This window comes from Eriocheir sinensis, unplaced genomic scaffold (assembly GCF_024679095.1).
Source record: "Eriocheir sinensis breed Jianghai 21 unplaced genomic scaffold, ASM2467909v1 Scaffold511, whole genome shotgun sequence".
NCBI lineage: Eukaryota > Metazoa > Arthropoda > Malacostraca > Decapoda > Varunidae > Eriocheir > Eriocheir sinensis.
In genome coordinates, this window is record NW_026111845.1 from 203,212 (window position 1) to 214,233 (window position 11,022).

At 40.0% G+C, this 11,022-nt stretch overlaps 1 protein-coding gene across 2 annotated transcripts; it reads right to left on the reverse strand.

Annotated features, from left to right (window-relative positions):
* Positions 1-787: 787 nt before the first annotated feature.
* Positions 788-10,170, reverse strand: LOC126992874 (E3 ubiquitin-protein ligase CHIP-like). 2 transcript variants are annotated; one of them, XM_050851694.1, is made up of 7 exons: positions 9,998-10,170; positions 7,595-7,793; positions 6,927-7,054; positions 6,429-6,548; positions 6,220-6,276; positions 5,689-5,805; positions 788-5,354 (listed from the first exon to the last, which is right to left on the reverse strand). In XM_050851694.1, exons 1-7 carry the CDS (start codon positions 10,097-10,099, stop codon positions 5,229-5,231), a joined length of 849 nt encoding a protein of 282 aa, XP_050707651.1. In that variant the 5' UTR covers positions 10,100-10,170; the 3' UTR covers positions 788-5,228. The 2 variants fall into 2 exon arrangements, with proteins under 2 accessions (XP_050707651.1, XP_050707652.1); XM_050851695.1 differs by lacking the exon at positions 9,998-10,170 and adding an exon at positions 9,877-9,987.
* Between the last annotated feature and the right edge of the window lie 852 nt (positions 10,171-11,022).

Here is an 11,022-nt window from a genome sequence, read left to right on the forward strand (position 1 = left end):
AAGGTAGACGACACACTGTTTGCATTAGTGACACTTGACTTAAAATTCTGGTACTTTAGGAGTATTTAAAGGAGTTCGTAAATGGGGTGATGAAACGGTGTCGCCTTTCTTATATGTATTTTATTCTACCTTAATACTACTTAATATTACAGAGGGTAAAAATATTGTTTAAACCAGCGACTGGCTTACGAGACTCAATGAGTCTTCAGGTTTTCTTTCACCATTGGTTACTGACGTTAGCACTGGTATATGTGTAATAAGGTCGATTTTAATCCTAGTGTAGCTGTCACGCGGTGACGCAGCTTTGTTTTCATAACATTTTGTTCCGCGGTTGATCGTGTTTTGGCCGCGGTTAATTGTGTTTTGGCCGCGGTTGATTGTGTTTTGGCTTAGAGAGATAAGCGGGTGCGTTAATGGGCAATTGCAATTGTGTATAGGTTGGTAAATGAACAGTGTGTGTGGGGACAATCATGTCTTGGAGTCCGTGTTGTGTTTTAGCGGTCGATACCGCTGTTATCATCGGAAAATATTGATGATGACATTAGTGGTGTCATGCTCATGAGCACCACAGATTAATGCAGAACAGTAATGAGCTCACTTTTTTGTTTTCAGGAAGTAATAGCCTTCTATATTTCCCATTTCACTGGTTTTTTTTCTCTCTCTCTCAACCCCCCAAATGTCCATACCTTGTAAATGGTCTCCTATGTATTGTGAAAGAATGTCCTTTGTCTTGCCGTTACATTCATACAATTATTTTTTCATAATGTTCTGGAAGCAGTTCGTAGAAACCATGGCAAAGAATTTATTCAAATGGAATGAAAATTCTACATAACTGAAAACAGCTTACATTGAAAAAATAAAGATTTGGAAAACTATCATACATCTTGCAACCACTCTCATTCACAACAGCCATTCACTCATACAACTGATCCTTCCTCCAATCCCTGCAAATGCTCCTGTTGCACTTTTGTTCTTAAAATGACGGTTGATAACTGCCTTCTTTGAGACAATTTTGAAACTTTACTAGTTAATTCTGAGTTGAGTTTGCCAACATGTGCTCAAGACTTGTATTTACAAAAATATTATGTAGACTGATGTAACAATCTGGTAAGGCAGCACACGATGAGGCATGAGGAGTGAGAGTGAGATGGAAGCTCACCTGATGGTGTGGCCCTGAGTTTTGGGCCACCAAGGCCAGACAGACAATGATGCTTCAGACTTTTGATGATATTTTTTAAAATCCAACACCTGACTTCTAATAGAAAAATTCAAGGGTAAAGAGAAGAGGAATGGAATTGGTTCATGAACAGGTGCATGTAATAAGTGCAGAAATAAGTTCATTCATTGAAAAAAAAAATGTTCCAGGTCCTCTACCATTCATCTGGTAATTTGGGACAAAAGTTATGTTGAATTTCCAGCACTGATGACTTCTAATTTAGTCTTTGAAGAATATGACACCTAGAAACAATGACAGCTTACAGAGCTACAAATACAGGAACATTCATATTTGGGCAATGACTTGATAACTACACATGCTTCTGTGAGTGTGTGTGTATTTACCTAGTTGTGACACGGGAAAAGAGCTACGCTTGCGCTGTCCCGTCTCCATATCCGCTCTTGTCCAACTTTTCCTTAAAATCATGAATGTTTCTTGCACAAACCACCTCCTCCAGCTTATTCCATAGCTCAATGCTTCTGTCTGGGAAGCTAAACTTTTTCAGATCTCGCCTACACGTGATTGCCCTCAACTTCTTTCCATGCCCTCTTGTTACACACGCACAGGTCCTCTCTGTCCAAATGCTCCACTCTGCTCACCACCCTGTACACCGCTATCAGGTCTCCTATTTCTCTTCTTCCCTCCAGGGTTGTGAGCCCCATGCTATTGAGTCTCTCCTCATAAGTCTGATCTCTAAGTTCCGGTACCATCTTAGGTGCCACTCTCTGCACTCTTTCCAGCTTTATGTTCTTTTTGTGAGGAGACCAGACCACTGCTGCATACTCTAACCTTGGCCTTATCATTGTAACTATTATTTCTTCATCATCTCCTCGTCCAAATACACAAATGCCGTCCTTATGTTCCTCAGTGTGTGTGTGTGTAATTCACCACCATGGCCGGATCACATGCTTTACTCATGATCATCAGCCAGCATCCTCCTGGAGAGAGCTTTGGAGCTTGTTAGCCAATTTGTGGATGCTGCTGGGACCTCACACACCGCACAACCCATCCTCCTTGTCAGCAGAAAAATCTTTTGGCCTTAGCCTGCCAGGCTGCTCTGTATACATATATGTATGCATGTGTGTGTGTGTGTGTGTGTGTGTATATATATATATATATATATATATATATATATATATATATATATATATATATATATATATATATATATATATATATATATATATATATTAACATCCATGGATAAGTGAGTGAATATGAACACAAAGCTGCAGGTTCAGTGTAAATGTCTCAGGTTAGTGGCAATAAAAGCATGCATAAAATATAAGTGAAAATGTTGTTTCTTAATATGAGTTGTATGCAAAATAGCAAATCCATTAATGAAATGTTAAGCAACAGCCATGAAAACGGCCACTCTTAAAACCTGCCATCTCATTTATAGACTACCTTCTGGTAATTTGGGTCTTGTCAATCCAGATAAATGTCTTTTTTTCCTGAATTCAATGTGGATAGATCATTTCTACTGTTGATCCTAGAATTAGTACTAAATGAATTAACATATCTAGTGAATATTTTTACCAGTCTCAACCTTGCCCATTATGAACCAGAAAAGCAAGGGAAGATTCCCATCTTTACCTAAAATAGCACAAAATACATGAATATTTCATTTCTAAACCAATATAAACCACAGATGCTACAGTAGGTTTACATGCACCAAGTTTTTTCAAAGATATCCAAGAAATGGCAAACAAATTATAATTCTTGGCAAGTTCTGGGCAAACAATGAACAATGGTTTGATTTGCATTTACAACACTTACGAGTTTCACAGTCTTCTGTTCAGCAAAACTGTACATGAAAACTAAAATGAGAAAAGGTTTTAAATTTTACACATTTTAATGGAAGGTTTTAACTCCACCCAAAAATTTTAGGTCTGTGCACATTGCCTGCAGACTGAATTAGTTATCAATGGAGTTCATGTCTTCTCACTTAGCAGAAGTAAAAAAATAAAAAAATTTTTTGGAGAGATAGATCTTTTTTTTTTTTTTTGTAAGAGCTTCAGAGCTCATCAGCCCTAATTTACAAAGAAACAAGCATTTCTGTACACTATGGCAAATTAAATAATCACACCATGAGTATCCCAAAGCATCTCTGTACCCATCTGATTACAATGAACATTTGGATTGAGAAAGAAGGGTTTATTGTTAGCTTTATGATTGGCAATGGTTTTAGTTTGTTGGCGGCCATGCAAAAAAACAAGCTGAAGAGGTTGCCAAGATTATTTTACCCCAAGGCACTGCTATGCCCAAGCAAGCCCATTCTCATGCTTCCAGCCAAACATTCACCCCAAAGCTCCTTCATAAAAAGCTATAGTGCATCTACTGGAAAAAGTAAAAATGTGGAAATTATATGGACTTAAGTTTTTTCTAAATAAGTTCCACCACAATATATGAAAAATAATTAAGAAGCATCTATGACATGTAGCATTAGAGTGGATATCTAATGTAGTTTTGAGGTTCCTGGTGGTCAGTGTAGTAAAAAGGGAAGAAGGTTCATTAAATAATGTAAAATGGGTGCATCTGAGAATTCCCCACTGAACTGAAAATAATATGCTAAGAAAAAATATATATATATATATATATATCTAAAAGGTGCTATCTAAAGAGATCTGCTGAGATTGTGGCAACCAATTGTTAGAAACTCCTTGATTATTAACCCGGTAGCAGCGGCGATCACGTTTCTTAATGGTCCCTCTAAGCGAGAAAAATGAGAGAAAATCACCCTTCACACAAACCATTTCATAATATATATAAAAGCATTTGTGATCAGATTATGTATCATCTTTTTTGGGGGGTAAATATCATGGCACAAATTTGGCCCGTCGCTGCTACACAGTGAAGCCACAAATTTGGCCCGTCGCTGCTACTGGGTTAAGACAACAAGCCTTGCCTTTTAAGATATAGAACAAATCAAAAGAACCTCTATAATTCGGATTTAAGACCTAATTCTGGGTCATATTTACTGGCCAGCCTGCAAAGCATAATACAGCATATAAAAAATTATTCCATCAGGTTAAGAATCTGAGTAAAGGGGAATGCCGTTAAGCCCGGCAGATTCATGACATCAGAAAATCAATAATGATACCATCCCAGAGTGAGATGCTGAGGAGTGGGATTTACTTTTATGATTTTTTAGTGGATGGTATTTACAAACCAAGAGCAGAGAGACTCACAAGACACACACAAATAATAACACTAATATACATTATTCTCCACAATATAATAACTGTCCATATGATATACTAATACTAAAAATACTGGGCCAACACTAAAACAAATACATGAAGATAAAATATAGTCTCTCTCTCTCTCTCTCTCACACACACACACACACACACACACACATGAACATCCTCACACACACACACGTACACAAACACTCTGCCTACATATAAATGGACATACACACACACACATACAAACCAATACACACCCAACACATCATATCATTATATATAATACGCTCCTCCAAATATATAAATATATACATAACAGTGTTTGTGTGTGTGTGTGTATGTGTGTGAATTTACCTATTTGAGATATAGAGGAAGCACACTACACTCATGGGGTTGTGTCTCCAAATCTCATGTTATCGATTTTAGCTTTAAATTTATGAATATATCTGGCTTGTGTGGGGGGGGAGGAAGGAGAGGGGGGCGGGGGGATTTCTGTGTTGAAATATATTCAGTTAAATGACACTTTCCTTCCTCTTAAGACTTACATATACTATATAAAAATTACATCTATAGCCTTGTACTGATGGTGGACTGATACTAGTGATGTCTTTTCCCCAAATGTCTCGGATACACACCCATCACCACGAACTGCCAATGGCTTCAGTCTTGGATCATAATTACTAAAAGGAGCAAATGGAAAAATGACGATAGTGGTAGTGGTGCTGGTGGTGGTAGTGGAAGTGATAGTGGAGGCGGTGATGGTGGTAGTAAATGCAGCAGTAGTGGTAGTGGTGGTGTGGTGGTGGCAGAGGGTCAGGCTAATAGTCAAGGGCCCACTCATTCTCGGTGAGGAAAGAGTCGACCACTTCCTTCATGGCTAAGTTTGGCATCAGCTGATCCACTGTCAGGTCTGTCCGGGTGATGGGGTCAAAGTGGCCCACACGCTGAGTCAAGGGACAAAAATGAAACAGTATTATACAATGATGACAAACAATTAAGTCTTCAGTTTACTGCTAACTTCCTTGGGATCTGCATGGATTATGAAATGCTTATCAATTAAGTATGTATTCATGATGTGAGCTTTCCAGAATCACAAGATGATAAGCACCCCCCCACCCCGAGGGAAGTTCCCGTGAGGGGATGAAGTGTCGGAAATGTAGATAGACAAAATGACATACAACTAATAACATTTCCCATAGCCATAGTGACTTGTGATTCTCAAAGGCTCATATAGGTTTCCTTATCTTATACAACGCATTTGCAAACTAATAAACTTGCCTGCAGGTGTTCTTCAATATCTTTACGGTCATAAGTGATGCCGCTGGGAGTCACTACTGGCTCGCGCAAGATTTCAAAACTAATTTTACCACATAAATAATCAGGAACTTCCCGTTTCTGAAAATGAAAATTAAAAATAGAAAGACATAATCTTCACCACGACAGCACTTTCCCATAATGAGTAGGGTAAGTGTTCAAGCCTGGTCTGGTGTAAGAGAGTAAAGAAAGTACAGAAGTGAATTTCAAACTGTTGGTATGGCAAAGTTGATGCATTTCTATCCTTTATGTATGTATCAAAATGTGCATGAGGCTTAGGGCATACAAGCTGTCATTACAAACAACTCACTAAACCATCAACTAAGGCAAGTTTGTTATACTGTTCGGCAATATTACTCAGTTACACGAACAAACATATTTCACTTCACAAATAACATCACCACAGATAGCGACAGACACCCACTGTCTAACTCCAAAGGGGAAAATAAGGATGTTGAACAAAGAAAAAGAAGAAGAAAGAGATCTGCCACTTACTCTTCTTCTCTCATCCAGTCGAGCAAACATCGTGTTGACCTCAGTGATATAGTTGTCCTTGGGAGGGAATGCATATAAACCAACATTAAAACAGGGAAATATGCATGTAAGTAAAAAGACTATGTGCATTTGGTAATCAGCAACAATGCCTCCTATACACAAAAAGACTTCTTGAATAGGTTCATGTTTGGATTTTTCTCATGACTCACAGTTTCTTGTTCTATCCTCATCACTTCTTCCTGTGACCTGTCTTCATCATTTTCGTATTTCCTCCGGACTTCATCAATCTGTCTGTCTCTGTCTTCCAGGATAAGCCTATTGAGGTAAGTCTGTAAAATATTTGATGCAATCAGTATCATTCCCAATACAACTTGGATATTTTTTTGCGCTAAGTGTTCCTCTGATCTACTGTGCCTTTAAGTGGGTGTGAAGAATCACTTTCCTCATGATACATATGAAGGTTCACATTGTTATTGGTCTGCAAACTATTTTGTTCCAGTTCATTGAAATATGAATTTATACTTCTTTTCTCAATCCTTGAATGTGTAAAGAGGGATGAATCATATAAGAGAAAAAAAATGCACAGTAGAATCAAAGCTAGAGCACTAAGCAATGAGAAAATCAGACAAAAGAAAATCTTGGATGCAAAGTCATATGTGTAGCACATGATTCACATAAAGAATTTGCTTTTAACAAAACAATCTGACCTGTAATTCTATTTCCTGAGAGATCCTCTTTTCCTCTGCCACATTGAATCTGCGTTTGCGAGCCACTCGGATCATGCAGGCCACGTCATCCCCATAGTTCACCTTCTGTTCCTTGGCCAGGTCGTGTGCTGTGGTGGAGCAAACAACATAAACTTTAGCATAAATAGACAACCTATAATTTGCTATCCTTTCTATATTCCATTACCTGTTAAATGTAGCTTGGGAGGTTAAGTAATTCTCTAGGTCTCCACACTGTTGTTTACCAATGGTTAATTTAATGAATAAACCCACACCTGATCCCTGATCTGACACACATTAAGAAAGAATGCAAAACACATTTTTTTATAACATAAAGGGCAGCTCAGAGAATGCAAAGACTGAAGGGACTGAGTGTGGTGAGAGGGAGTGTTGGAACAAGGAAAGCTGGAGATGTTTCTCCAATAGTTCCCCATTCAGGGAGTTTCTATGAACAGGGTGTTGGAGATATAGATAGAAAGATTTCACCACTGCAGTCCACAGTCTGCACAATGTAACTAATTGTGGTGGTTGAGGGTCAACTGTACAAATATTAAAATGTTACACACAACAGCTCTGAAATGAAAGAAAGACAAGTGTTTGAGGGCTCAAGAAAACTACAACAAAATTCTTTAAAGAAAACTGTGTCTTACCTCTCGTTAAATGTTTTATACTCTCATCAAAGTTGTCCATCTCGAGCAGTGCCTGGCCCAGGAAGAAGTGAGCCTTGACAAGGGTGGGGTCTATCTCGAGGGCGGTGCGGCAGTCCTGGCACACCAGCTCCCACCGCTTCAGCTTCAGGTTGCACAAGGCCCGGTTGGTGTAGTACACCGCCACCGATGGCTTCTTGGCCTGGAATATGACAGCAATTTTTCATGTTCAGGGTTATAGACTGATCATGCCAATTATTCATAAAAATGTTTAGAAATTAATAAAAAAGTATATACAGCATTCTCTCACTCTCTCATACACAAAACTTAACTGTAAACAAATAAAATCCGACTGCATCCAATTTTTCTTCACCAATGTTGTAATGCGAGAATGGAGTAAACTCCTACCATCAGTGGCCCAGTGCACTACAATTAATTAATTTAAAAACAAGCTCAACCACCACTTCCTTCAACTTGATATTCACTAAAAGTAGAAATGCAAAGTCTTGGTGATATAAAATTTAATATGATTTCACTTAGGATTAAGGACAGACCACCAAGTTTGGACCATAGGGTCTGTGTGGTCTGAATATCTAAATAAATCTCTCATTCTCTCTCTCCAATAATAGTTCGGTTTACGAGTGCCTTAGTTTAAGAGCGCTTTGATTTACAAGCAAAGATATTTCACTACACAGAGATCCCTTGGGTTACGAGGGGTGACTTGGTGAATGAGCATCCTGTTTGTACAAGTCAAAGACTCCATCTAAGGCACAGAGAACAACTGATCCATTTCCAGAAATTACCTGTGGATTCCTCACAGGTGTAACATTTCAGCAGACAAGCACACAGACTTACACTTATGTACAAGATCACAAAGTCACATTGATATTGGTCCATGTATATACTTACACAACACAAACAGTCAATATACTCGTAATACACGCAACCAAAAATACCAAACATATCATACTAACACTGATGCATATGAGCACTCATACTTTCTATGCACCATATGTGACTGGAACAGCCTCCCTCAACAGAATGTAGACTGCGGTACAATCGACTTATTCAGAAAACGGTAAAGATTCGTTTTAGTACCGTGTCAGTATTTCATTACTTACCTTATGAAACATCACTAGCTCTCCTATATCTTTTCTACAAATGTTCAACAATCAGGGAAACGCTTTCAAAATCCAATTCAAGAACTTTATTGTTGAAAATAGGGGATAATATTCACGAAAGCATAGCCTACTTTGGCAGCGGCTGCAGCGGCATCATTGCCGCCGCAGCCGCAAAATAGCTTGCAAAGGGTTTAGGGTGGGGGAGCATATTTAAACTACTTCAACCGACAGAAGGGAGGGACAGGTTAGTTGCATGGAAGTAAACTCGGCAGAAGGGAGGAACAGGTTAGTTGCATGGCAATTCATTCGGCAGAAGGGAGGGACAGGTTAGTTGCATGGCAGTCACTCGGCAGAAGGGAGGGACAGGTTAGTTGCATGGCAGTTCACTTGGCAGAAGGGAGGGACAGGTTAGTTGCATGGCAGTTCACTTGGCAGAAGGGAGGGACAGGTTAGTTGCATGGCAGTTCACTTGGCAGAAGGGAGGGACAGGTTAGTTGCATGGCAGTTCACTTGGCAGAAGGGAGGGACAGGTTAGTTGCATGGCAGTTCACTTGGCAGAAGGGAGGACAGGTTAGTTGCATGGCAGTTCACTTGGCAGAAGGGAGGACAGGTTATTTGCATGGCAGTTCACTAGGCAGAAGGGAGGGACAGGTTAGTTGCATGGCAGTTCACTTGGCAGAAGGGAGGGACAGGTTAGTTGCATGGCAGTTCACTTGGCAGAAGGGAGGGACAGGTTAGTTGCATGGCAGTTCACTTGGCAGAAGGGAGGGACAGGTTAGTTGCATGGCAGTAAACTCGGCAGAAGGGAGGGACAGGTTAGTTGCATGGCAGTAAACTCGGCAGAAGGGAGGGACAGGTTAGTTGCATGGCAGTAAACTCGGCAGAAGGGAGGGACAGGTTAGTTGCATGGCAGTAAACTCGGCAGAAGGGAGGGACAGGTTAGTTGCATGGCAGTAAACTCGGCAGAAGGGAGGGACAGGTTAGTTGCATGGCAGTAAACTCGGCAGAAGGGAGGGACGATTACCTAGCTCATCTCAAATCTAAAACCTTACATAAGAAAATAATCAACACTAATAATTACGTACACTTGATTCACTTCCCTCCCCTGCACACTCGGCTCCCCTTTCCAAAAAACAGCCAACCCAAAATATGCGTGTTATGCACCTGTATACCCAACAGCCTCAAGCACACCCTAGGCAACCCCGCCCAGGCACCACGACCACCTCCCCGCCCCGTGACACTCGGCCTGCCCGCCATAACACCTTCCCGGAGCACCACGACTCACAATGGCGTCTGTGTAACATTTTATCGCCTCGTCGAATTTCCTGACGGAGAAGAGCTTGTTCCCCCTGTTCTTAAGCTCCAAGTCTGTCATGATGCGCGACATTCACCAAAATCTTCCTCCTCGCCGCTGCCTGGCCCGCTTGTTTGTTTACACTCCTCAGCTGACCCCGATGACACGTGAGCCGCGGGAAGCGCAACCACGGACTGACCTGACCCACTTGACCCACCCATGACCTCACCTCTCATTGGACCCAGCACCTGCTAAGAGACATATACATAAATAATATTAAAGAGAGGGTAGCCACCTCTTGCGAAGTTAATACAGTATGGATTTTTTTTTTTTTTGGTCCATAATAAAAAGTATCATATTTTGTCCAGAAAAAAAGTCAGTGTCTCGAAATTAGAAGGGTACCCTCTCTGCAATAACCCCGAATACATTTGTCCATTTGTACTATCCATGCACTTGTTTTTTAATCTATCTTAATGTCTATCTATCCACTCGATACACTTCACCACTCATACTTAATTTATCTTAATGTCTATCTATCCACTCGACACATGTCACCACTCACACACCTCATTTACACTTGTCCTATCCACTTAAAAAAAAAAAAAAAAAAAAAAAAAAATCTAAATGTCTCTCTACCGAGTATCTATCTACCACTATTTGATTATCTACCGTTCTGTCTACCTAACTGATGTCTATCTATCGTAGTCTGAATGTCTACATATACAACTAAATAAGTGTACATTATACCTGTACATCTGTCAATCGAAATGTCTAACTACATACGTATATATCTATCATCCATGGCCTGCTATCTACGCCTGTCTGTCTACCTATTTCTGTGTACCGTACTTGCCTGCATCACAAAGGCTAGGTAAGCATTTAAATAATCAAAGGTAGAAGGGTCGTCATATTTGAGTATAACTTCACATAGAGTTGGTTCTTCTGTCACTGGACCACTGCTAAAGAAAGTGCTGCTCGTCGAGATGAGTTTTGGTACAGAATATTTTTTCCCTAAG

What these genes read in the sequence shown, in the direction of transcription:
- LOC126992874 (XM_050851694.1), bottom strand. Translation starts at nt 10,099, where the DNA reads ATGTCGCGCATCATGACAGACTTGGAGCTTAAGAACAGGGGGAACAAG. An exon ending in AATGTTACACAGACGCCATT is followed by an intron (nt 7,794 to 9,997) that starts GTGAGTCGTGGT and finishes GTCATATTCCAG; the next exon opens with GCCAAGAAGCCATCGGTGGC. An exon ending in CTCAGGAAATAGAATTACAG is followed by an intron (nt 6,549 to 6,926) that starts GTCAGATTGTTT and finishes AATATTTTACAG; the next exon opens with ACTTACCTCAATAGGCTTAT.